The following is a 25,855-nucleotide window of genomic DNA, read 5'->3' as shown; positions in this document are numbered from 1 at the left end:
GATTAATAATAATTGAATGTTAATTAAGCTGTTGTTGAGAATATAGTAATGTATTTATTTCGCAAGATCGTATAAGAAAAAAGTAGGGAAAACAAGAAAAACAATTTTTGTTAAGTTATATATTTTTATTTTTATTGAACGCATTTTAGTAGGTGGAAGTTTAATTTTCCAGATGAACTTTATTACATGCAAATAAGATTCACTTTTACTGGTACGGTTATAAACTGACAGCTATCCCCATTGTAAGTTACAAGATAAAATGCAACAATGAAATTAGAAACGATATTTGGTACAATAAATCATTCTAGTTGATCAACATTGAGGAATTGTTGTTGTGTGTGTTAACATTGATGGATTGAAGAAATCGGAAATCGTGTTTTGCGCCGAGCACCGAAAGCAAAATCAATAAAATACACGAAGTTACTGAAACAATAACAAACCATTTGTACCAGTAAACAATTTAAGATCTTAATGATTACCTAAAGTGAAGTATGTTAGTTTAATTATTTCAAAATAACCTCAAGTAACAATGAATCCCAATTTGAAACAGGCATTTGCGCGAATAAAGCCGCTATGCGATTCCCTATTGATCAGCCCGAACCCAGAAATCATCAATATGGTGAACTCTTGTGTCATGGAACTTAAAAGTGATACATTACAAGAGATGCAGCTTTATATTTTGTTCCCTGTGGCCTCCCACCTCAAGTCTAAGGAACTAAAGTAAGTAGTTAAGTACCAACCTGTTTGAATGTCTCAACCCTCTTTCTTTATATCTGGGACAATATGATATACCTAGATGTAAGATCTATATTTTTGTGGGTCATCTTGCCAAATAATAACTTGGAGTTAAAAAACTCTATATGCTTGCAGCTTGGAGTTAAAAAGCTCTTGCCAAGATGACCAACCCTTTATATTAACCTATTTATTAACTTGTCCCATCTGTAGTGGTTAAAGTGTCTACCATATTTAGGTCTGATAACATAAATGTTGCTACCTTCATTTAAAAGCACATGAAATACTCCATCAATAGAATTCTTCATTATCTATTCAGATAAATCTTTGTTTAATCTCAAGTATCATATCTCATTATCATATTCAATTGTGCTGTAAATAAGTATGAATGGGGAGCATTACGCACATCTTACAATAAGCACCAATGTAATACAACAGTAAAACGACTACTAACAAGATTAACACCATTATGATCCTTACTACTAGCATACCCACTTTAACACAGCACATGCTGAGCTGGTGCCTTTTTGTTGCTCTGGACAGCAACCTGTTATGTAGTTGTTTCTTTTGCATTGTATTGTCTTTTTTTTTGTTGCTGTCAGTGTGTCTTTCTTTTGTGTATATTTCTTTATCTTTACCAAACATTCTAGAACCAAGCATGAAGTGCAGCGGCAACTGGTTGACACCATGAACATTGTGCTGGAGAAGGTGTCGGTGCACCTGCCGGATGTGTTTGTCAAGTACCACACCTGCCTGCTGAACCTCGTGTTCGACAAGGGGAACCCGGGAATGGGTAAGATCTTTATAGAGTGCTATTTATTACCTGGTGATAGATGGTGATAAACCCTATTCCATAGGTCTAGTGATTTTTATTCTCACAACATACTTATGCCTGAAATAAAAATTATTCTATTCTATTAAGAAGTTAGTGCTAAGTGCTTGTTGCATCAAAGTTTTTAAAGCAGATTGTTGGGTGTTTAGCTTTTAAATGGTGTTGGGAAATACAAAGAAACAATAGAATTTTGTTTTCTAAAATATTGTTATCAAGTGTATTAATTTGTATCTTATTTCTTCAATCAAACTAAAAAGCTTCAGTATCACAACTAATTGTCTTCTACAGCTTCCAATCATCAAGTTTTAAGCTAGAGACTAATATAATAAGTACACAAACCTTTGTCTACAGTTGCAAAAGTATCTGAAGAGTTGTTGCTATCGGTCATGAAGTGTATGACAACGCTGATGATGCGTGCTAATGGATCCACCCGGCTCACCATATTCAAGTCCCACGTTCCGCTCCTAGCACAAACCATTTACATTGCCGCACACATTGCTAAGTTGGAAAAGCTTAGGTCTTTGAGGTAAGCTTGGTTCAAAATTTTACAAAGGTCTAAATGTTAAATCTGTTGTTTTCATCATTAGAATTCCATTGATTGTAGTCCATATATTTTCGAACCTGCCCACCAAACATACTGGAAAATGGTACTTAGCAATTTTGCAAATAATTTTATGCTAATCTTTTCACCATGGTGACAAACCCTGCCCTAATCTTTTCATCATGCTCTACTACCTTGTGTTTGTCCCCGACACGCTAAAATCATCTAACAACTCCTGCAGACTAGCGGCAATATCCTGCCTCACAGCGTACATAAAAAATAAATTTATTGTTGAGAACACTCGATACATCTAAAAGCGCTGGCCCAGACGGTATTCCTGCTGTATTTTTAGTACATACAGCCAACAGTTTGTCAAAGCCATTGCACATCATTTTCAATGAGTGTGTTATCAAAGGTGTTTTCCCGTCAATCTGGAAAATCGCCAATATCGCACCCGTCCATAAAAGTGGTTCAAGAGTCGATGTAGGGGAATACCGACCTATCTCTCTACTGTCTATCTTGTCGAAGGTTTTCGAAAGGTTGGTCCATAACGAAATTTACCCACACCTTCATAATTCCATACTCCAAGAACAACACGGTTTCGTAAAACGAAGGTCGACAGTCACAAACCTCATGATTTTCACTGGTGATTTATTTAAAAATATGGACAAAGGAAACGCAGTGGATGCAGTCTACACAGACTTCCGTAAGGCCTTCGACAAGGTAGACCACGAGCTACTTCTCAAAAAAATTGCCTACAATGGTATCCGTGGTAATTTGTTGCGCTGGTTCGCGTCCTATATTGACAAAAGGAGTCAACGAGTCGTGATCAACGGTTATCAGTCTGACTTACTACCAGTGACTTCAGGCGTCCCGCAGGGATCAATACTGGGTCCGCTCTTATTTATACTGTTTATTAATGATATTAATCAATGTTTTCAAAATTCGAAATTCCTCTTATATGCCGATGACCTTAAAGCTTACAGACCAATTCAAAATGTTAATGACTGTCATCTATTCCAAGCTGATTTAGATCGCTTTAGTAATTACTGTATTGATAATAAACTGCACTTAAATCTATCCAAATGTAACACAATAACTTTCACAAAAAAAAGAAAAAACATATCATTTAAGTACGCTTTATGCAATACTCCTCTTAAGAAAGTTGATACCCTGCGGGACCTTGGAGTTACTCTTGACACAAAACTTCACCTTGATCTCCACATAGGAAAAATAATAAATAAGGCTGTACAGATGTGCGGCTTCGTGCTAAGGGCGTGTACGGATTTTAAAAGTACCTCCACATACCTCTACTTATATAAAGGTCTAATACGCCCTCAACTGGAGTATGCCGTCACTGTCTGGGATCCTTTCTATAATAAATATACAGATAGCATTGAGAGGGTTCAACGAAAGTTTCTTCGAGCCGTGCACTACAGATGCTTCCGCGCATATCTTTCATATGATCAATTACTATCGAGATACAACTTGCCCACACTAAAATCTAGGCGAACAGTCTTTGGAGCCATGATTCTGTACGGTTTATGTCACAATTTCTTTGACTGTATTGACTTGACTAGCCAAATTGCCTATCTAGTACCTAGAACAGTACATCGACGTGAGGTGCGCGTTCGCCAGCTCTTCGCGCCCGGCACTTGCCGCACGAACGCTGGCGAGCGCGTCCCTTTACGCAGACTGGTCAATAACTTTAATAGTATGTTTTCTGATATTGATATATTTAGTTATTCCAAGCCTATGTTTAAAAAAATACTGTACGACACGTTGCATGTTAGTAGTAAGTAGTGTGTAGTCGTCGGCACGTGTCGAGTTTAGCACTTAACATGTACCTATACAGTACTGCGTAACAGTTGTCGTGTCGGCGTCTGCACAACGCACGCATATATTTTTATACTGTTTACCTATCTGTGGATAACGCTGTGGGTCTTATGTTTAACTAACATAATTTTACATATATACTTACAATACCTACTATACAATGTAAGACTGTTTGTTTTCCCAAATAAATAAAATAAATAAAATAAAATAAAAATAAAAAATACACAGCGACGCACCTCCCTCTCTGCTTGGGGACAGGCGCTGCGAGTGGCGGCGGAGGCATCATAGGCAATCAACAACTGACGCTATTCTGACTGGCCAATCCTTCCATAGCGGCTTAAAGGGCGACGCACCCGTAGAATGTCCTATACCAACAATTTTAATCCCTTGCCATGCCATCCTAATCTGCGCAGGCTTTAAATCCTTGTCTTCCTCCTCCAGACTAGCGGCAATAGCCTGCCTCACAGCCTACACAGCGACGCACCCCACGCTCTGCTCGGGGCCCGGCGCGGCGGCGCTGCGGGCGGCGGCGGTGGCATCCGAGGCATTCAACCACTGCCGCTATTCTGATTGGCTAATTCTTTCATACCAGCTTAAAGGGCGACACATCTGTAGAATGTCCTATACCAAGAATTTTAATATCATGCCATCCTGGTCTGCGCAGGCTTTAAATCCTTGTCTACCTCCTCCAGACTAGCAGCGATATCCTGCCTCACAGCCTACACAGCGACCCACCCCACGCTCTGCTCGGGGCCGGGCGCGGCGGCCACTGACGCTATTCTAACTGACTAATCCTCTTTAGACAGCTCTCTTCGCATCCGTTTAATCCATTCCATTGCCACCGGTCTACGTACGTAGGGCTTAAATCTCTAACCTAACTTTCTACCTCCTACATACTAATAAACACACGTCCACCTCCAGGCTAGCAGCGATAGGCTGCCTAACAGCCTACACAGCGACCCACCCCACTCTCTGCTCGGGGCCCGGCGCGGCGGCGCTCCGTACGGCCGCGGCGGACATGGCGGGCGGCATCCTGCCCGGCGTGGTGGCTGCCTTGCAGGAGGTCAGCGTGGACGCCGACAACCCGGGGCATGCTCTTGTTGTGGTCAGTGGGATGATTGAAGTTTTACTTTTTGCACTGGAAAATCACTGTTCAAACTTTTTCACTTTTGGAAAATCTAAAATGAGATGTACGTAAGTAAGGGAGAATACGACCTTGCGTCATTGCATAGCTAGATTGTGGGTTCAAGTCCTAATATGTTATAAGTAAATTAAATAACTTATCAGATGCTCATATTGTTAACATTCGATGGAAAAAGAAATGTGTTAAAAGTTTAACTTGTATGTGTATCTGACTATGATTGAGTAGCGCCTAATCGGCTGAACTGATTTGTTTTTTATAGGGTCAAAGGTAATATTTCGCCGTGTGCTTTTAGCCATGCTTCAGGTTCAGCAGTTCAAAAGTTAGTGGTTGAATGACGGGCGTTTTTAGCGTTGATTAGGTTATTGTGGAAAGAAATCACATACTTTTGCGTACTAATTAAGCTATGTTGCCTTTAGTTATACAAATAATACCTAATCAAAATTGATGCTTCAATTTCCAGGCGGCACTGAACGCGATGCACAACATAGTGTGCATGGTGGTGAACGACAAGATCAGCGGACAGAAGGACAACGTGTCCATCGAGGACTTCAACCACATCCTCACAGTTAAGGACGCGGAGAAAAAAGATGTAGGTGAGTCTTGAAGATTGCAGCTGGCGATTTTGCTAATATTTCCTATACAATTAATACATTTTAATGTCTTGAAGTAATTAGTTGGCGAATGATTGCTAATGATCTTTCTGTTGGGTCGAATAAGGTACTATTTGATACTTTTTACACAATCAAAGTAGATGTATATCAGTCTGCCAGTTAGCTTTACTTATTCTTGAACAAAGAAGCTGTGCGTTTACATACACATTATATTTAAACAACATTTTGTGTATTTTTTCTAAAATAATTCCCGTTCATCATCACCGCATCAGCCAAGAGGCCGGCCATGAAGACTCCCGAATGGTACTCCAGGGTGGCCATCAAGCTAGAGCTGGTGACCCGCACCCTGGTGCCGCTGCAGAGCCACTCGCACTTCGCAGTCAGGATGGAGCTGGCCGTGTACTGCTCCAAGCTGCTTCTGGAGTGCTCCCAGTGAGTTGTACCTTTAGTTTTGTAGATTAGTAGATTTTGCACTAATAAGCGAATGAACGAATGAGAATAACAACAGAAGACACCCTGTAACTTAAGAATAAAAGCCAAGAAGACGCCGGAATGATACTTTCAGCTTCGTAAGTAGCTAAAGCACGGTCGCTAAGCACAGCGAAACACGGGCATTGACCTTTTTATATTGGTATCTGTCGCTCGCGCACAGTAACCTTGATGGCCGGCGACAGAGATTGTGATTGGTTGTAGATGCAAAGGTCAACGTTCGATTTTCTCTTTGCTTACCGGCCTTTATACACTGTACCTTGTCAACCTAAGAAACCCCAGTGTTTCATTGAAGCAGGCGGTTAGTGAGTGTGACTCGGCACAGAGTACTCCAGGGTGGGCATCAAGCTGGAGCTGGTAACCCGCACCCTGGTGCCGCTGCAGAGCCACTCGCACTTCGCAGTCAGGATGGAGCTGGCCGTGTACTGTTCTAAGCTGCTTCTGGAGTGTTCCCAGTGAGTTGCACCTTTATTGCTAGATGCTTGCGGCCTATTTCAGTGGGTTAGTAGCTTGTCATCGGTAAAATATAATTCTACACTGCTGTTCGAGTGCTCCATTATTGCAACGTGTTTGGACCTTTTCTGTAAATTTTACCTTTTAGCGTAAGGCGTACCCTACTGTAGCATAGCTAGATCTAATCTAAGGGTAGCTTAACTCTTTTGTCTGTTGGCTACATTGGACATTGCACAAAAACTACACGCACGTGTCACATAAATTGATAGATTTCTCGAGTCAAACATCTTACGTATCTTCCCGCGAAACCAGAAACATTAAGGAGGGCACCAAACATTTAAACGTTATCAAATCTATCGCTGTCTTGCTCTGACACTATACTGTCGAAGCAAGCGAGCAATAGATTTAAATACTTTGAAATGTTTGGTGCAAGTCACCCTAAAATCTCTTGTGTACCTCGGATTTGACCCTGGGTTTCGAGTTAATGGTTAACTGATCTTGTTCCAGAACAATGGCCCCCTCCATCCCTCATGTCCTCGACGTACTAATAGCTCTGGCCAAGGACGAGTACCCGGAGATCTCGCGCTTCTGCTCCGACGGGCTTCAGGCCTACTTCTGCAACATCAGCCACGAGGCCAAGCTGAAGACGCTGGATATTGTCGCGGAGAACTTCATTAGTATCCTGCAGTCGCTGCCGCGGATACTTAATAATGTCGGCAAGTCTAGTTTCTTATTGCTTCGTGAAATAATTTGTTCTTCTTCTTGAAGTGTAATTAGTACTTATGTATATACTTATGCGAAGCGTATGAGATCGTGGATGTCATAGGTGCAATGCAAACGTTACCGGCATTTTCTGAAACCTAGAGAGCCGAATTAAGCGAGGCAATACAATAATAGCCGGCACTTCCGTAAAGAGCATAGCAAAGCGAGGCCATACAAGCCAACCCTGCATTCCGTAAAGACAATAGAGTCGAATGAAGCGAACCAATCCAGACCTTACCCGAAGTTTTTAAACCCTAAAGAGTGGCAAAGCGAGGCCATACAAACTAGCCCGCATCAAAATTAGACAGAGCAGAGTGAAGTGGGGCAGTACGAAACACACAGTCATAAAGTTTGCTATCACTAACTGCCAGTTTCAATAACTCTATCTATCTGGTAGTTACTTTCATACTATTTTGACATAATATATTAAAAGTAACTACAATACAATACGATACACTTTATTTGCACCAAGAAAATTACAAAGAAACAAAACTTTAAAAAAATCAAACAGTACAATAAGGCGGCTTTATTGCTTATAGCAATCTCTACCAGACAACCTTTGGATGGAAAAGAGTGTGTCTATATACGATTGTGAGGTAGTTGTAACTACCAGTTATCGATAGATAGAGTTTTTGAAACTGGCAGTAAAACATGTAACATCCGCTCTCCCCACAGACACCCCGCGCAAGCTGGCCACACTGAACCTGATCCACGGCTACCTACAGCTGCTGGGCTCCTCCGCTCGCCTCGCCTCCGTGCTGGGGCTACACCGCGCCGTGCACGCGCTCACACGCAGCCTGGTGCAGGCCGCCGCGCGCGCCCCGCCCGCCGCGCCGCCGCCCGCGCCGCCCGGTATTCCATTTATTTATTTATTTATTTATTTGCATCACACTACAGATATGAAACATTACATGATAAGTAACATGCTTAAGGTCTTACATTCTAGTAACAATATCCTTAACTGTGTGCTGACAACATTAAAAAAAAATTAAAGCGTGTTAAACGTCTTCTCTTCAATATTTATAAAATCAAAATTACAACTAAAAGAATAGAGTAGTAGGGTTATTCTATTCTATTCTATTCTCGTAGGGGGTGAAGTTCCTGTACGTGGCTCTCTCGAGTGGAACCTTTGGACGTATCCCCTTGATTTCAGCTCAGCCTAGCTCCCGAGTAAACTGGAGCAGCACACACACACACACACCGCGCCCCGCCCGCCGCGCCGCCGCCCGCGCCGCCCTGTAGCACGCACACACACACAGACCGCGGTTATAATGCGATAAAACTCCAAAAGACCTTAACAATAACTTAAGCCGGGTCCAGACGAGTGTAACGTGTAATGTAATTTACCGTGTAATGTAATACGAATTCTACGTGTGGACGTCACAACGAGCATTACATGTAACGCTCGCGGTTGATTGTTTTTCGCGCGAACACAAAAGCGCGCGCAGTGCTCGTTTGGTTGAATTCGCGTTCCGTCCACACTGTTGACGCTAAATTATACGTAATGTTACATTTCACGTTACACTCGTCTGGACCCGTCTTTAGAGAGCGAAGGGAAGCGACGTCAGAGCCAAGCGGAGCGGCGCATTAAATTAAAACGCAATTCAAACAAATCAGGGACTTGAAAGTCTTTAAACACGATGATGTGACGAGACAATGCTAGTTTATAAAGTGTATACAGTCTAATCAATTATTTCACCAATTCGCTCCGCTTTCGAATAATATAAATGGCGATTTCGGTTCGCTACATTTGGCTTTTATCTCATTTCTGTTACATTTGCATTTAACTACTCCTAATCCAAATATCTTTTATTACTTCGAACTTATTAAATTAACAATATGTCTTATTTATTTGTTTAGGTATACCAATTGCGATCTCCACAATAGACTCGGAAAAGCTCAGCGGGTCTCCGTGGCGGAAGCTCAAGCACATTGACGACCCGCAATGCGAGACGAGACTCATAGAGATCTGTCGACTGATCGGGAATTCAGAGTGTGCTGATATTATAGTGGATGAGTTGCTAGATCTGGTGCCCGATTCGCTGGACGAGCGGATTGAGAGCGTGTATTTGTGCAACTGGATTGGTTCTGGTAAGTTTATTAATCTAACTAACACATTCCCTTGCTACTTCAGTATTGTTTTCCGGTGTAATCTTACAGATACAGTGCATGTAGTAAACCAACATGAACGAATGATTCGTACAAATATTCGGTGAAATATTTCACAACAGCCGACCCTTATGTGACCGGATAATCGTTTCACCATGTTGGCATACCCTAGTCTAGCAAGTATTTATCATAGACACCCCATAAATAACATAACTATCATTATGAATACAAAAGTTCCTCAAGCATTAACCTGTAACCCGTTATTCCCCAGCTCCGCACGTCGACACTCGTCTCACCAAGCGTATAATAGACAAGTACATAGAGCCACACATCTGGTACCTGCCACTGGACATGCTCAGTGAGGCCCCGCCCCTGACAGACGAGACGTATGACGTCAGCATTTACAACCCCCGCGCGTGGGAGAAGGATAGCGTGCCTGGTGAGTGAGATAGATGGATAAACCAATACATAGACTTATCATTTATTTGCTAAATATGTACTTATACATTATGAATTCATAATAGTATCATTACAGTTGTATTGTAGTTACAGTACAAAAACAAACATTGGGCGAATAATTGTGGTGTGTTGGAATGATAATGGAATGAAAAAATGGATCTCTGGCTCAGCATGTGCTGTATAGAAATTTTATACAGCACTGGTAATTTTGCCATGCTGATATTGACAATCGTACAATCACCAACGCGCAGTGGACCAGCTGTGATCCAAGCTTACTTAGAGACTTTGACATAAGTTTGCAAACACTAAACCTAGGTAGGCAGGTAAAGGCAATATCTAAAAGTGACGACACAATAAATGTCAGTGATAGTGATAAATGTGATAAGGTAATAATATCAAATAAATTAGTGCGTGAAAAGTTGGATGCTGTTAATTGGGATGAACTTCAAGACTGTAAGTGTCCTTTATTATTATATGAGAAACTTTGCTTAATTTTTGGGTGTATTTATGAAAGTTCAAAGATCAAAGTCCCATTAAGGAGTAGGCGCATTCGACCAGTGTGGATAGATGATAAATTGAACTCAATGTTATGTATGAGAGATGAATTGTTCAGAAAATGGAAATCGAAACCAAACTGTATGAGTATTAGATTAGAGTACACGAAATATAGAAATAAGGTTAGCAAATTAATTAATTTAGCTAAAAATAAGAATAGACAAGAACAACTTAGGAAATGTAATAATGATGCAAAGAAGATATGGTGTAACATAAATAGTTGGTTAGGTAGGGAGAAACCTCGATTAGATGATGTTATTTTGAAATATTTAGGACAAAAGGATAACCTAGAAAATATATGTAGTAATTTTTCTAAAACATTTACTGAAGAAATTCATAATATTAAACATAACTGTGATAAAAAGTTTTTAAAAAGAAATGGATATGTAAATGAGAGTGATGTGTCAATAAGATTTCGAAAAATTTGTGCTTCAGATGTAGAAAAAATTATTGATAACATGAGTAATGAGAAGTCATCCGGCTCGGATGGTATCAGAGTAGAGGATATTAAATACATTAAGAAACGTATAAGTCCTATTCTTGCTATCTTCATAAACCTGAGTGTAAAGGGTGTTATCCAGATGAACTAAAACTGGCTATGATTAGGCCCATATATAAACAAGGTAGCCACTTTGACTACACAAATTATAGACCCATAGCTATTTTGTCCATTATCAATAAGATAACAGAAAAATTAATTATACAGCAAATTAGTAAGTTCCTAGACAATCATAATATTATCTCAAATAGTCAACACGGTTTCCGCCGAGGACGCAGTACGGCGACAGCTCTCAAACTATTTACGGATTACATAAACAATTCATTAGATGAACGAAAACAAGTAGTAGCTCTTTTCATCGATTTCAAAAAGGCTTTTGATACTTTGGACCAGTGTTTTTCAACCTGTGGGTCGCGACCCCCTGGGGGGTCGCGAAGCTTCTGTAGGGGGGTCGCCAAAGGGCGAAAAAACTGGGAACTTTAGTAAAAAAACAATAAAGACAATTACATAGCATTAATTTATTAAGAAAGACTCTTACTTTAAAAATACATTTACTTAAAATTTTCTTAAATGCGAAGGCTCAGCAATTGTTTTTAATTAATTAAATTATCTCATCGTGGATCTGTTTTAGTACAATAGACCACATCCACACCGTAAGGCAGATTACACAGAAGACCGAAGAGTATAATCAACCTCTGTATCTAGCCTTTGTGGACTATGAAAACGCCTTCAACTCCATCGAGACATGGGCAATTTTGGAAGCGTTGCAGAGATTTCAAATCGACTAGCACTATATCGAGGAGTCCGTACGATGCCGCTGGACATGGCATAATATTATGTATAAATGGCGAGTACATGTCACACCTCTCTGTTTCGCGGACGAAATCGTTATTATGGCAGAATCTCTGCAGGAACTCAGCTGGATGATGGAAGTGGCCTAAATGCTGCTTCTCAACGTGTAGGCTTCGGGGTATAAATTGGGACAAGACGAAAGTCATGTAAATGCTCACATCGAACCGGAGCCGTTGATCGTTGGTGAGACAACAATCGAAGTTGTGCAAGAATATGTCTACCTCGGGCAGACTATTCGGCTAGGCAGAAGCAACTTCGACAAGGAGGCTGCAAGGCGCATCCAACTGGGTTGGGTTTCATTCGGAAAACTTTGTCAGCACATATTCTTCTTGGCCATCCCTGAAAGCCTGAAGACTAAAGATTTCAACCTGTACGTCCTGCCAGTGATGACGTATGGTGCAGAGACGTGGGCACTGACGGTAGGACTATTCCACCGATTTAAAGTCGCTCAGCGTGATATGGAGAGAGCTATGCTTGGGGTTTCTCTGATGGATCGTATCAGAAATGAAGTTATCCGTCAGAGGACTAAGGTTACCGATATCGCTGACAAAATATGCAAGCTGAAATGGTAATGTGCTGGTTAATCTGCCGAAGAACCGATAACCATTGGGTAAACGAGTTCTTGAGTTTAGACCACGAATAGGCAAACGCAGCGTGGGAGGCCTTCCTGCCTGGATTAAAGACGACGACCACAAGTATATACTTTTTTTGTAAAGCCAGGTATTTTGTCTTTTTATTTTCATTTCACCCTTGAAAACTTTTATTCAAGATATTAAAATGCTCAAAAAAGTCAGAAAGAAAAAGCTAAATTCAAAAAAGAAATTCCGGGTCGCAATGGGATACCTACGTACCTACGTACGTACCTATGTACAATTGTACATGGCCACACGTATCCGATGTGTGTAATTGTAAAATAATGTGTTTTTAAATCCGATAAGTATGCGTACTACTTCGAATCCTAATCATGGAGACCATAAATACGTGGTATGGAATGAATATTGTGAATACTGTAACAGTGTAACATACACATACATACATGATATAAAACCGAAAGGGTCAAGGGGGTCGCGAAATATTTTTTTATTCCAGGGGGGTCGCGTCATGAAAAAGGTTGAAAAACACTGCTTTGGACCATTCACAACTTTTGCTGGCGATGAGTGAATGTGGAATACGAGGTCCTTTGAATAGTTGGATAAGAGTATACCTGAAAAATAGATCTATGCAGACCGTGGTAAGTGGTACTCTCTCTCTCTCTCTCTCTCTCAGCCTTCCGTAGTCCACTGTTGGACATAGGCCTCTCCTAACGATCGCCACCCCAAACGGTCACCCGCCATCTGCATCCAGCGGCTTCCCGCTACCTTCCGCAGATCATCAGACCAACGGGTTGGGGGGCGACCGACACGCCGTTTGCCGACACGGGGTCTCCACTCCAGAACCTTTCTACTCCAGCGGTCGTCGGCTCTGCGGGCTACGTGGCCAGCCCATTGCCATTTCAGCGTGCTAATCCTTTTGGCTATGTCGGTAACTTTAGTTCTCCTGCGGATTTCTTCATTACGAATCCTATCTCGCAGGGACACGCCTAACATAGCCCTTTCCATAGCACGCTGAGCAACTCTGAGCTTGTGGATAAGCCCTTTGGTGAAGCACCACGTCTCGGCTCCGTAAGTCATCACTGGCAACACGCACTGATTGAAAACTTTTGTTTTCAGACACTGAGGTATGTTTTCAGTGAAGATGTGTCGTAATTTCCCGAACGCTGCCCATCCGAGTTGGATTCTACGAGCTACCTCTTTATCGAAGTTGGATTTACCTAATCGGATCACTTGTCCTAGGTAGGGATACTGATCAACAACTTCGATGGTGACACCTCCTACAGTTACGGGCGATGATGAAACATGTTCGTTCGACATGACCTTTGTCTTGTCCATGTTCATTTTCAGCCCAACTTGTTTAGAGGCATCATTGAGGTCTGTGAGCATTTCGCCCAACTCCTCCAGCGTTTCCGCCATAATAACTATGTCATCAGCAAATCGTAGATGAGAGATATATTCGCCATTGACGTTAATGCCCAGTCTTTTCCACTCTACAAGCTTAAAAACATCTTCCAGTGCACAGGTGAACAGTTTCGGAGAAATAACATCTCCCTGTCTCACGCCCCTTTGCAACTGGATCGGTTTTGTGCTATGTTCGTGTAATCGAACTGACATTGTGGCAGCATTGTACATACATCTCAACACCTCGATATAGCGATAGTCTATATGGCACCGCTGAAGGGATTGAAGCATCGCCCAGAGCTCAATAGAATCAAAGGCTTTCTCATAGTCCACAAACGCTAGACATAAAGGTAGATTATACTCCTCGGTCTTCTGTATAACCTGCCGAAGCGTGTGTATGTGATCTATGGTACTATAGCCTTTTCGGAACCCGGCTTGTTCGGGTGGCTGGAAGTCGTCGAGTCTTTGCTCGAGACGATTCGTAATAACTCTCGAAAACAGCTTGTACACATGGCTCAGAAGTGCAATGGGTCTATAATTCTTCAATAGGGCTTTGTTGCCTTTCTTGAAGAACAAAGTCACTACACTTCTGCTCCATGCCTCCGGGCTTGTGCCTTCGAGTATGACGGAATTAAACAGCCTCCGAAGTGCTATTAAAATCGGTCTACCGCCGGCTTTCAGAAGTTCTGTCGTTATTCCATCATCTCCCGGAGCTTTGTTGTTTTTTAGCTGTTTGAGAGCTATACTAATCTCGTCTAGACTGACGTCCGGAATATCTTCGGTATAGTGTCGGGTGAGTGGCGCTCGGCTGTCGTGAGCACCGCTGGTAATAGGGTTTTGTGTTGTGGTGTATAACTGTCCGTAGAATCTCTCAATTTCTCCCAGAATTTCGGGCACTGATGAAACGGTGTTGCCAGTGTCGGTCTTCAGTTGGGTCAACAGAGTCTGCCGAACAGATCGATCTCTAGCAAAGACTTTGGAGCCCTTGTTTTGCTCTATTGCGTCTTGAATGCGCTTGCAATTGTAGCGTCTCATATCGCAACGTCTTGCTTTGGCGATCTGTCTGTTTAGACGTCTGTATTCGACCATATCAACTGAAGACTGCAACCTCATTTCTCTCCGTTCTCTTATGAGACTCAGAGTCCCATCTGAGAGTTTTTGAGGTCCTCGGTTGGTTCGGGACGAAAAATATTTCGATCCTACCTCTCGGACAGTTTCCACAAACCTATTGTTTAAATCGTCAACTGTAACGCAATTCTCTAAACATATCAGGCGGTCGCAAAGCTCAGACTGAAAGCTTTCGGGATCCTGGATTTGAGCAGGAGTAGGACGGAGCGTGGACTTCATTAGACGGGAGCGTTCTGTTTTGCAGTTTATATTCAAAGTGCCTCTTACGAGTCGGTGATCGCTGCCGGTCTTAACCATACTGATCACTGAGACATCATTGAATATGTGCTTCTTATCCGTCAATATGAAGTCGATCTCGTTTTTAGTCTTCCCATCGGGGCTAATCCACGTCCACTTCCTTTGTGGCTTCTTCTTGTAGAAGGAGTTCATCATATAGAGGCCCTCCTTCTCCAAGAAGTCAGCCAGCATTTGCCCACGATGGTTCCTGACTCCGAATCCATGTGACCCCACATTCGTCTCGCCGCCTTCTTGTTTTCCGAGTTTCGCGTTAAAGTCTCCCATCACCACCGTGAAATGAGTAGTGAACTTACGCAGGGCAGACGATACGTCTTCATACGCAAGTTCGACCTCATCATCGGTGTGCTTAGATGTGGGTGCGTAAACCTGTATGACCTTCATTGAGTATCGTTTAGATATTCTCAGGATGAGGTACGCAACCCGTGTCGACACACTTCCGATTTCAACGATGTTGTTGACGAGGGACTTGTTGACGATGAACCCGACACCCCCTTGGGACAGTTGGTCGCCCTCCCGGTGGTACAGCAAGTTTCCGGACTGGAGAATTTCCGTATCCTCTCCCTCTCGTCGGACTTCGGATAACCCTATAATGTCCCATTTTAACTTGCTGATTTCCTCTTCCAGCTCCTCTATCTTCACGTCTTCCCTCAGTGTCCGTGCGTTATATGTTGCCAGGTGCAAGGGTCGGTTGGGCTGGTAGCCGACTCTCTGCCGGAGATTCTTCGCACCCCCTGCCCCGCCGTTACCGTGACCGCTACCGGAGTCCGGGATAGCGGGGCTGCCGGGGACTGGGGGCCGGGGCTTTGTTTTTTCCATCATTAGGAGGTGTATTTGCCATAATCACCGCGCTTGGCAGGCGTGTTGGTGATTCTCCTTTTTTACGGCGGGAGATCGCCGCCTCTGCTAGGAGAGGAGGTCGGGTCGATTTACCGCCGCCCGACATTCGGCGTTGTCACTCGTTAGCACCACCCAGGGGGCACGGGCCACGTAAGTGGTACAAAGGGTGCCAAAGCAAACATAAGGTATGGCGTCCCGACCGGTTCCGTGTACGGGCCGGTTGGGTACATCATGCACGTAAATAGCGTGTGCAATGTAGTTAAACAATGTAAAATGTTCATGTATGCAGACGATACGTGCTTACTATGCGCCCACAATGACTTAGATGTTATCCAAAAATGTATACAAACTGATCTTGAGAACATTGTCAAATGGTCACATGATAATGGCATTATTATTAATCTATCTAAAACTAAATGTATGCACATCTGTTCACCATATAATAGACCTAAAATAAATAAACTACAAATAATTGGCCATTCTTATGAATGTTTACATCGAAGCGGTTCGAATTGTAACTGTTCAGAAATTGAATTTGTAAATCAGTACAAGTACCTGGGACTTATAATAGATAAAAATATGTCATGGAAATCACATATAAATAATGTCTGTTCAAAGTTAAGATCTGTATTGTGTAAGTTGTATCATCTGCGGGGCGTAGTAAACAGAGCTACCATGTACTCCGTTTACTACGCACTCGCAGAGTCGATAATATCATATGGTTTGAGTAGTTATGGGTGCACCTTCCAAAGTTACTTAGATCAAATAAATGCTATACAGAAAAGGCTTATAAAATTATTGGTTGATAATAAAACAAAGAGAAATTGCCGCCCTGACTATGATAAACTATATGGTACATGTAAAATATTACCTGTCCAAGAAAAAGTTAAGTTGTTCATTTTGTTAGAGGAATACAATAGCAGTGAGTTTAAAACCCCCATTTCACATTGCATCAGTACAAGAAAAGTTGTCAACAAAAAGTTGTATGTACCCAAAATATGTAATTATTACGGTTCACGGACCCGAAAGTACTTGGTACCAAAGATTCTTAATGATCTTCCAGACGATGTAAGAAACAATACCTTTACTAAACCTGTATTTAAGAAAAAAGTTATAGTATCCCTATTAGATTCTTTTGTAGCAAAGAAAAACTGAGAAAGTGTATCAAATTATGTTAAAGCTATACCTAAACATGTACATGTGTGCCTCTGTTCGCCTAGTTATCTTTCAAATTATATAAGAAGTAGTATATCTATAAACCTAGCTATATAGTAAAAGAACGGTTGCTGCAATCAACAATCCAACAACCCGATAGAAGTTTATATAAATTAGGAAATATAATACATACATACCTACATGCCAATGAACTACAGCGTAGTTTGTTGTTGCATTTGTGGATTGCAGAAACCGGTTCTGTTCTATCCTATTATAAGTGTAGGTACTTATAATAGGATAGAATAGAACTTAGTTTATTAAGTAGTTTATTAGTTAAGTTATATTATGAGTGAGAGCTTATAACTGCCAATAAACTGCTTTGCAGTTTGGCGGTGTATTGTCATTAAATTTTTTTGTGTTTTCTTATGAATAAATAAACTTATCTATCTATCTAGGTATACGAAGCGATGGAACACGAAACCTAATAAGTAATAACCATTCAAACCTCCCCAGGTCTATACGAAGGAACAATAGAGATGCGCTACACAGACATCGGCTACTCGATGCCCCGCACAAGGCCGAAAGACCCGAACTACTGCACATCTCTAGCCGAGGCCCAGAACAACACGGTACTGACGTGTATGCTGACTGAAGGCCTCGGGATATTGGCCAAGCGACTCATGGCAGACTTCCAACCGTATTTGCTGAAGACCCTGTGTCTTATATTGGAGAGGGTTGGTAAGTTAAAATTATTTAATATTGTAAATAATTAAATATTCAAAGATTTCGGTCACCTAAAATATGATTTGTCCTTCAAGACGCTCCGCAATTCATCGTTATAACGTGACGTTTGTCCTTTGTCAATATTTAACTAGCACGTAACCACTCTTTCCATAAGGCTCTAATACAGCATCAAGCATTATCCGTTCCTCTAGGAATATATCAAATAGTACCACATACATGCTATGGATCGCAGCGTGCCGCAATTTCGTATAAAATACATACGGGTAGCTTTTACGACGCGGTACGCGACCCGTTCCGTATGTAACCGTCACAAACCGCTCATGTATAATAGCCGAGTCGTTTTCTAGAAGGCACTTTTTTTTCTATCAGTGCTGTTCTATCTGTAACAGTCAGAAGTCTGTACGTCATGCTATAACAGATCTTATCCCGTAGACAGCTGGTACTGGCTGCTATAACTATAACAGTCCATTCGTCAAGCTATAATAGTCGTTATCTCTAAGGCAGTAAGTACTGGCTGGTGCAGCTGTCAACGGTGCGCTATCTAGTCCGTATGTAACCGTCACAAACCGCTCCACTATGGTATAATAGTGGTTATCTCTTAGGCAGTAAGTACTGGCTGCTATAACTGTATCAGTCTGTACGTCGTGGTATAATAACGCTTATGCCTATGACCCTACAAACCTCTGTGCTATAATAGCTCTTATCTCCCACTGCATTTCCATATAGAATACATAGGAGTAGGTTTGACGAAGCGGCACGGTGCGCTATCTAGTCCGTATGTAACCGTCACAAACCGCTCCGCTTTAATGGTATAATGCTATAACACAGTAATAGTCGTTATCTCTTAGGCAGTAAGTAAGAACTGGCTGGTGCCGCTATGCTTCCGTATGTAACTGTCACAAACCACTCTACTATAACAGAGGAGCCGTTTTCTATAGAGGGCAATAAGTTTTCTTCTATCTGCTGTGCTATAACAGCCCTTATCTCGTAGGCAGTAAGTACTGGCTGGTGCAGCTGGCGGGCGCGCGCGCGCTGGGCGCGGTGACGGCGGCGCGCGCGCACGGCTCCGTCACTGAGCTCGTGCAGGAGAACGCTGATTACTTCACGCATCAAGTCACTGCGCTAATAGATTTAACTGTTAATTATCCTTCAAAACGCTTTCATAGGCATTTTTCAACGTTCATATTTGTCAATATTTTATTTACTAGCCGTAACCGGCATATCCAAATGATCCTAATACACCATCAAGCATTATGCATTCTCTAGGAATCTGTCAAATACCACGTGCTATAGAGCGCAGGGTGCCACATTTTCATATAAAATACAGTAGATATACGAGTAGCTTTTACGACGCGGTGCGCGTTTTATTCCGTATGTAATGGTCACAAACCGCTCTACTATAACAGCCGAGCCGTTTTCTAGAACGCCGTTTTTTTTTCTATCTGCTGTGCTATAACAGCCCTTATCTCCCAGGCAGTAAGTACTGGCTGGTGCAGCTGGCGGGCGCGCGCGCGCTGGGCGCGGTGACGGCGGCGCGCGCGCACGGCTCTGTCACTGAGCTCGTGCAGGAGAATGCTGATTACTTCACGCATCAAGTCACGGTCAGGTTGAAGAAGGTATGTGCTTTTGCGTTTGTCCATTCAAATTCACACAAGTTATCTCTACTTTTGAATTGCTCAGCCGGTGGTGAACTTGCTTCTGGGTTCGAATCCTGCCAAGGCTAAACATTCGTGTGATGGGTTGTCGAATCTATATGTGTACGTGTTGGTATGACTGTTGTCTGATCCGGGACACGCTGTGTGAGATGTCCCAAGAGTGCCAACGTATTTATTATTATTATTTTTTCCTGTATTTTTTGACGATAGAAATTAGATTGTCAAGTTTATAGTCTACTTGTTTACGTGATACTTGCATATGTTTAACATTGATAAAGTAATTAATATTTGTTCTATAAATTCCAGGCGTGGAACACTCAGTCAGCGCTGCAGATTCTGACAGTAGTGATGGAGTACAGTGACGCCAGCATACTGAACTGCCTCCACGGGATTATATCCGATGTAAGTACCGTATACAAATAATTATCATTTGGATAATAGACATCGGGTTTTTGGGTTTGGAAGGACGAATCCAAAGCATTAGGCGACAGAAAACTTGACTGATTATCATAGTCTCTTTTATATCCAAGGAGATAGCATTTAGCAATAGAGATCAGTCAATAAACGACACCTGATTTAAAGTAAGAGTAAATTGTACAGTTCAAATGCAATAGCACCATCAAACATAGCTTCTATTGTGTCAACGTTGTATCCCCTACAGTTGGCAAACTAACTTATTAATTTTCGCAGGTTCTAGTCCAAAGCTGTGATAAATACCACGAGAACGACTTGCACGCATATCTCCACGTGTTCCTCACATTCGTCACGCGCACACAAGCGTGGTTCCCGCCCGACCCTGACGTTAACAACGACGTTAAACAAAACACGGTAGATGTTACGAAAGATCTACTAGAGTACGTTGAAAATCTGGAGGAGAGCGAAAGGTTGTTGAATGAGGAAGAGGGCAAGAGTGGGGAGGAATTGTACAAAGAAGATCTCAAGGCTAAAGAGGAGGAGGATGTTTTAAATTATGATGATACTGTGACAGGTAAATAGTTACTTGGATAACTTTTAAATGTTTCTGTCTGTTGTTCCTGCTATTAACTTTATACCTATGTATTTACAATAGCTGAGCTTCTCCAAATCGTCAACACCAATTCATTTAACGAGTTTTTAAATATTTTTTGAAATATATTGTTGTTATTTTGTGTTTAGATACAGTATGCCATCTAGCCGTGTGAACTTCCATTGATAATACTAATTTAAATTTTATTGATCAAGCATAAATGACTCATCATATTCATCATCAGCCTTCTATCGCCCACTGTTGAGTTTAGGCTTCTTTTTTGTGCGCCAATCTTTTCGCACCTTGAGTAAATAATAAAAATCTTTAATTTCAAATTCACAGAAGAAAAGAAACCGCTACCGCAGCACATAACCCTAACACTAACAATACTGAAGCGCTGTCTCAACTTCATCCCTTCGAGAAAGCGGGACGAAAGACTGATGGCCCTCCAGATCATAAACCACGGGTTGCTGATACTCCAAGGCTATGAGAGTGAGATGTTGCCACTGGTCCATTTAGTCTGGTCGCCCATGGTCGTGAGGTTTGAGGAAAGTGATGCGATAGTTTTGCGGGCCACGTTTGAACTGTTGGTCACGATGGCGAAAGTGTCCAAGGACTTTATTCGAAGTAGGACTGTCAAGTGAGTTTTATTGCTGTTATATTTTATGGAGATCTATATTCTTTTTGAACTCCCCCGTGATGCCTACTTTAAACAGGATGAAGAAATATCAGCGCAAATTATACGCCAGTTTACTAACATACACCCATCGCTACTCTCGGTGCCATAATCTGTACTACTCCAAGAAATTGTATTATATTCTGAGGAATAATAGCACTTCGACTGTTGTAATTTTATAATCCTTAAACCTGTGATCTAATTAGTCCATACCCCCACAGAGATGTGCTACCAAAACTTTACAAACTCCTGCGCAAGTCCGCCCAAGACAGTCACCTGAAAGACGTGGGCTCCTACTACCGCCAGTCGCAGGCGTACCGACTGCAAGTCATTATTCTGACGGCACTGCCCCGGCTGGTTAAAGATTTGAGGTTGGAAGATGGTGACCTCGAGGAGTGTATGAGCTGTGTGGAGCTGTATCTGTCCAATAAACAGCCGAAGCCTTTGCAGGTAAGATGGTTGCGATGAAAGTTAGATTTTGGGGCCGGGCAGATAATTGTTCCTAATTAAAAGAAGAGGACGTATTGTGCCTTAAAACTTTAAGTTTCGACAAAAGATGCAACATCACGTTTAGGTATGCGATAAAGAGTATGTCATTATTGTCGCATGTTTTAACGTGGTTCTTAGTACACCGCGTAACTCAGAGGTGATATGTAAAGAGTCGAAGCCGCGCGACGCCATTGGCTCGCGCTATGCCTCCATGTCGCTATTCGTCTCTTACCATTCGTTCAAATCTCAACACGGCCGTCATTCAAACCATAACTAATCGCACTCATCTCATCCCCACAGAATCACGCGGTGACATTCTTCAAAGAGATGCTACAATACGACCACGGCGCGGCGTGGCACCACCTACGGACCCTCTGCAAGAACCAACATGTCCTACAGATCCCTCACATCAAGGACTTCAAGCTAAATGCCATCACAGGTAGCCCCTACAAAGCTACCGACAAGACCTATGCTAATAATATCAAATCGATCTTCGAATTAGTCTAAAGCCTTCCGCGGAGGTACAGTCCCCTGGGGACTTAAGTCCGTCGAAATTACAGATCTCTTTTGAATTGTATAGTTATTAAGCACACGAACCCGTTATTTATAGAGGATCTAAATCGGCGAAAAATAAATAGTCCCTCTTCTGTCTGTTAAGTTACAAAAGAAACTAAAGTTTCGAATGATAGTCAATGTTAAAGGTGATAAGGAAGAATGTTAGTCAATGTTAAGGATATAAGTGTTAGTAAAAACAATAAATGTTAAATGTGAAACGTGCAATTATTGTCGTCCAATATTGTTGTTTTATTTTTAATTATATAACCACAGACACACGTTAGTTTATTTAATTCTATGCTTAAAATGTAAAATGGATGCATCTGTGAAAGTTGTGTTAAATCCAGATTAATTATTTAGGTGCTAGTGCTACTAAGGGTGGATTCGTCCAAACATCACGTTACACGAGAATAACTATACCGGAATAAAACTTATACGCGAGTAAATATCTGGGATAACTAGATTTGCATTCTACCAAGTTATACCAGGATTAATTGAATGAACGAGGAACGAAACTGTAATGCAACTAAAATAAAAAATAGCTGCGTTTCAAAGCATGCAATAGAAATGACATGCCAACTTAGTTTGAATGGATTACAATAGTATAAAATTGTCTATGTTTTAATATTTTATTCGCTGTTGTTATTCTGAGAATTCGCCTTTTAACGTACTTTTGTTTATGTTTTGACAGATCCTTACTAATATTATAAATGTGAAAGTAACTGTGTCTGTCTGTCTGTCTGTCTGTCTGTCTGTTACTCTTTCACGCCAAAACTACTGAACGGATTTGAATGAAATTTGGTATACATACGGTCTAGACCCTGGGAAAGAACATAGGCTACTTTTTATCCCGGAATTCCCACGGGAAAACTTTTTAAGGCGAAGCGAAGCGCGCGGGAACAGCTAGTGTGTTTATATATCAATTATGTCATTATGAAGGTTTTCTAATCAGCTGATGTGCTGCCGCCATTACAAAATTACTCTCGGATAAGCTCGTTACACGGTCAATTTTGGCGGTATAACATTTTATTCTTGGGATAAGCTACTTATCTTGGTTTCAGGTTTGGTAGAATGCAAAATCTGCTTACTCGCGAGTAACTGGTAGTTTACTCTCGAGTAAAAAGTTACTCGACGTTGGCCGAATCCGCCCTAAATGATTTAACAACTATACTATGTTTTCAATAATTATTTACAAAATCTATATATTGTGCAAAGTATAGTGGCGTTACATGGGGGAAAATTATGGTATTACAAAAACACATCAATGGCAGTAGGTACTTTTTTATTTTTATAAAATCACATTGCACTACAAAAAAAATACCCATAGTTTTATGTAGGTATTAATTAATTTAATGTAACTTATTTAGTCATTCTCACTTTGGATTAATGAAGAAGTCAGACCCAACGAAACATTCCGTGTTAAATGACTAAATCTAAAATTTGGTACCCAATGTTTTCTCTTTGATAAATAGAACGAAAAATAATAAATTAATATACAATAGATAAATTATATTAGAATTCCTATACCCATATATTATCTTAATCAACCGCACACCGAAATATCGTTACACTCTGTTCTGATACCGTTAAGCCTTTGGGTAAATTGTATTGGTAACGTTTGTCTTCAACTCAATCTATCTAAGTTGTTATTATCTTTGAATATGGCATCTGATACATATTCTACGCTTATTTTTAGCAAAAGATTTAATATTCAAAAGGTTACATTTCGTAGATTGACTATTTTGCAAACATTCCAATTTTCGACAGTGGTAGCAGTGAAAAATACAGTTTAGGTTTACACTTGTGCTTGTATACAAATTAAAGGACAGTAGATATGCATCAATAAAATATTACACTTAATAAATGCTCTTATAATATGCAATAATAAAATAATATAATCTTACTATTTTATCTTATGAACAGACAAAATGACAAAAGTCAACTATAAAACTTCACTAATGAAAATGAGCAAATTCTATTACTTTGTACGGAAACAGAAAACTAGTATATGGCGCCAGCGGCTATTGTCCCTAGCTCACTCGTGATTGGTCGGTTGGTTTAGTAGGTATGTACCTCGCCATTAGCTCACTGGTTGGCTGGATATTACATTTGTAACGACACTACTGTCACAGAAGGAACCAGGTTAAGTTCTATTTTTATACAGAGTGTTGCAAAAAGGGTATATTTAGCCGAAACCTACATGTGCAGCATGTTATATCCGCGAATTTTGAAATTGTGATTTCATTTTCGGGTTAGATATAACATGCTGCACATGTAGGTTTCGGCTGAGTATACCCTTTTTCAACACCCTGTAGACGTTGTCATTTCAATAAAATCTATTCTTAGATAAAAATGTAAGAATATCCTAGAAATATAAACTGGATGTAAACTCATATACTTTGAGACAGTACGACTACATAACAAGAAAATAACATAAAACAGACACTTCAGTAAAACCGAATCTTGGTTACTTACGTTAGATTTTATATGAGGCAAAAAAATAAAAGTGTAAGTAGATGGTGACGATGCCAACAGTCGTGGAATGGTACAAGAGTTTATACAATAATGATAGTTCACTCGATAAATAAATTTATACCTAAATTGCACTAGCTAATTTTAAAACGTTTGATCTAAAGTTGATCTACAATTACGATCGAATTTATTTACCAGTCGATTTTGAAAATTTGCCAACGATATTCTCAAATGAATTCATAAATACATCCTACGAGCTTAACTACACCTATACGTTCCAAATACTGTTTCAAGGCCACAACTTTATGTATTAACATTGCATTATTTATGAATACACACATTTATTTGATTCATTTGACAATACCGTTGTTATAATTATAATGTGTGAGCATACTCACACAACGCACACACACAAAATCGCACATTTATATTTATTTATAGGTATTATGATCCGTTTCTGAATTAAGTCCATTATTAGAACATTTTTTATCTGTGACCAGCACTGTAAATGCATGTATAAAACACGATTGATTCTTAATGGGTAGCAATAAAACGAGTGACTGTAAATTACAGTTCTAAGTGTCAAAATTAATTAATTTGGGTTATAGAATTACTAAGTGAGCGACTGACTGCGAGTGACGAGAAATCAACAGAACAGCAACTTACAAACATTAATTTCAGTTACTTAAAATACAAAATGAGCAGCTTCATAATATTTGAGCGACCTAATATTTGTTTGAGTGTCAACGTTACGTCCTGCATTTTTTTCAATATTTGGCAAATGTATTTTTTATACTGAGCGGCATTTTATCTTAAATGAAGTGTTTCGAATACAAAAACCACTTTGAAAAATGATACTCTGCGTATAATGAGCTCACATTTAAAAAATAAAAATAATATGAAATAACTATTTGAAGAAACACTATTCTATTAGTTGAGAAATTTTATTATTGAAATATAAGGGTAATTAAAT

At 40.7% G+C, this 25,855-nt stretch overlaps 1 protein-coding gene across 1 annotated transcript; it reads left to right on the top strand.

Annotated features, from left to right (window-relative positions):
- The first annotated feature begins 257 nt into the window (after positions 1-257).
- On the top strand, positions 258-22,649 carry LOC105387731 (TELO2-interacting protein 1 homolog). The gene is made up of 17 exons (XM_048633626.1): positions 258-720; positions 1,383-1,525; positions 1,916-2,090; positions 4,863-5,046; positions 5,546-5,678; positions 5,969-6,128; positions 7,146-7,354; positions 8,076-8,252; positions 9,261-9,491; positions 9,781-9,948; positions 17,799-18,023; positions 19,503-19,645; positions 19,991-20,086; positions 20,375-20,672; positions 21,033-21,330; positions 21,588-21,816; positions 22,156-22,649. Exons 1-17 carry the CDS (start codon positions 530-532, stop codon positions 22,360-22,362), a joined length of 3,267 nt encoding a protein of 1,088 aa, XP_048489583.1. The 5' UTR covers positions 258-529; the 3' UTR covers positions 22,363-22,649.
- The last annotated feature ends 3,206 nt before the right edge of the window (positions 22,650-25,855 follow it).

Source organism: Plutella xylostella, chromosome 6 (assembly GCF_932276165.1).
Source record: "Plutella xylostella chromosome 6, ilPluXylo3.1, whole genome shotgun sequence".
NCBI classification, from domain to species: domain Eukaryota; kingdom Metazoa; phylum Arthropoda; class Insecta; order Lepidoptera; family Plutellidae; genus Plutella; species Plutella xylostella.
The sequence above is the reverse complement of the archived record's forward strand: the minus strand, read 5'-3'. Positions and strand labels throughout refer to the sequence as shown.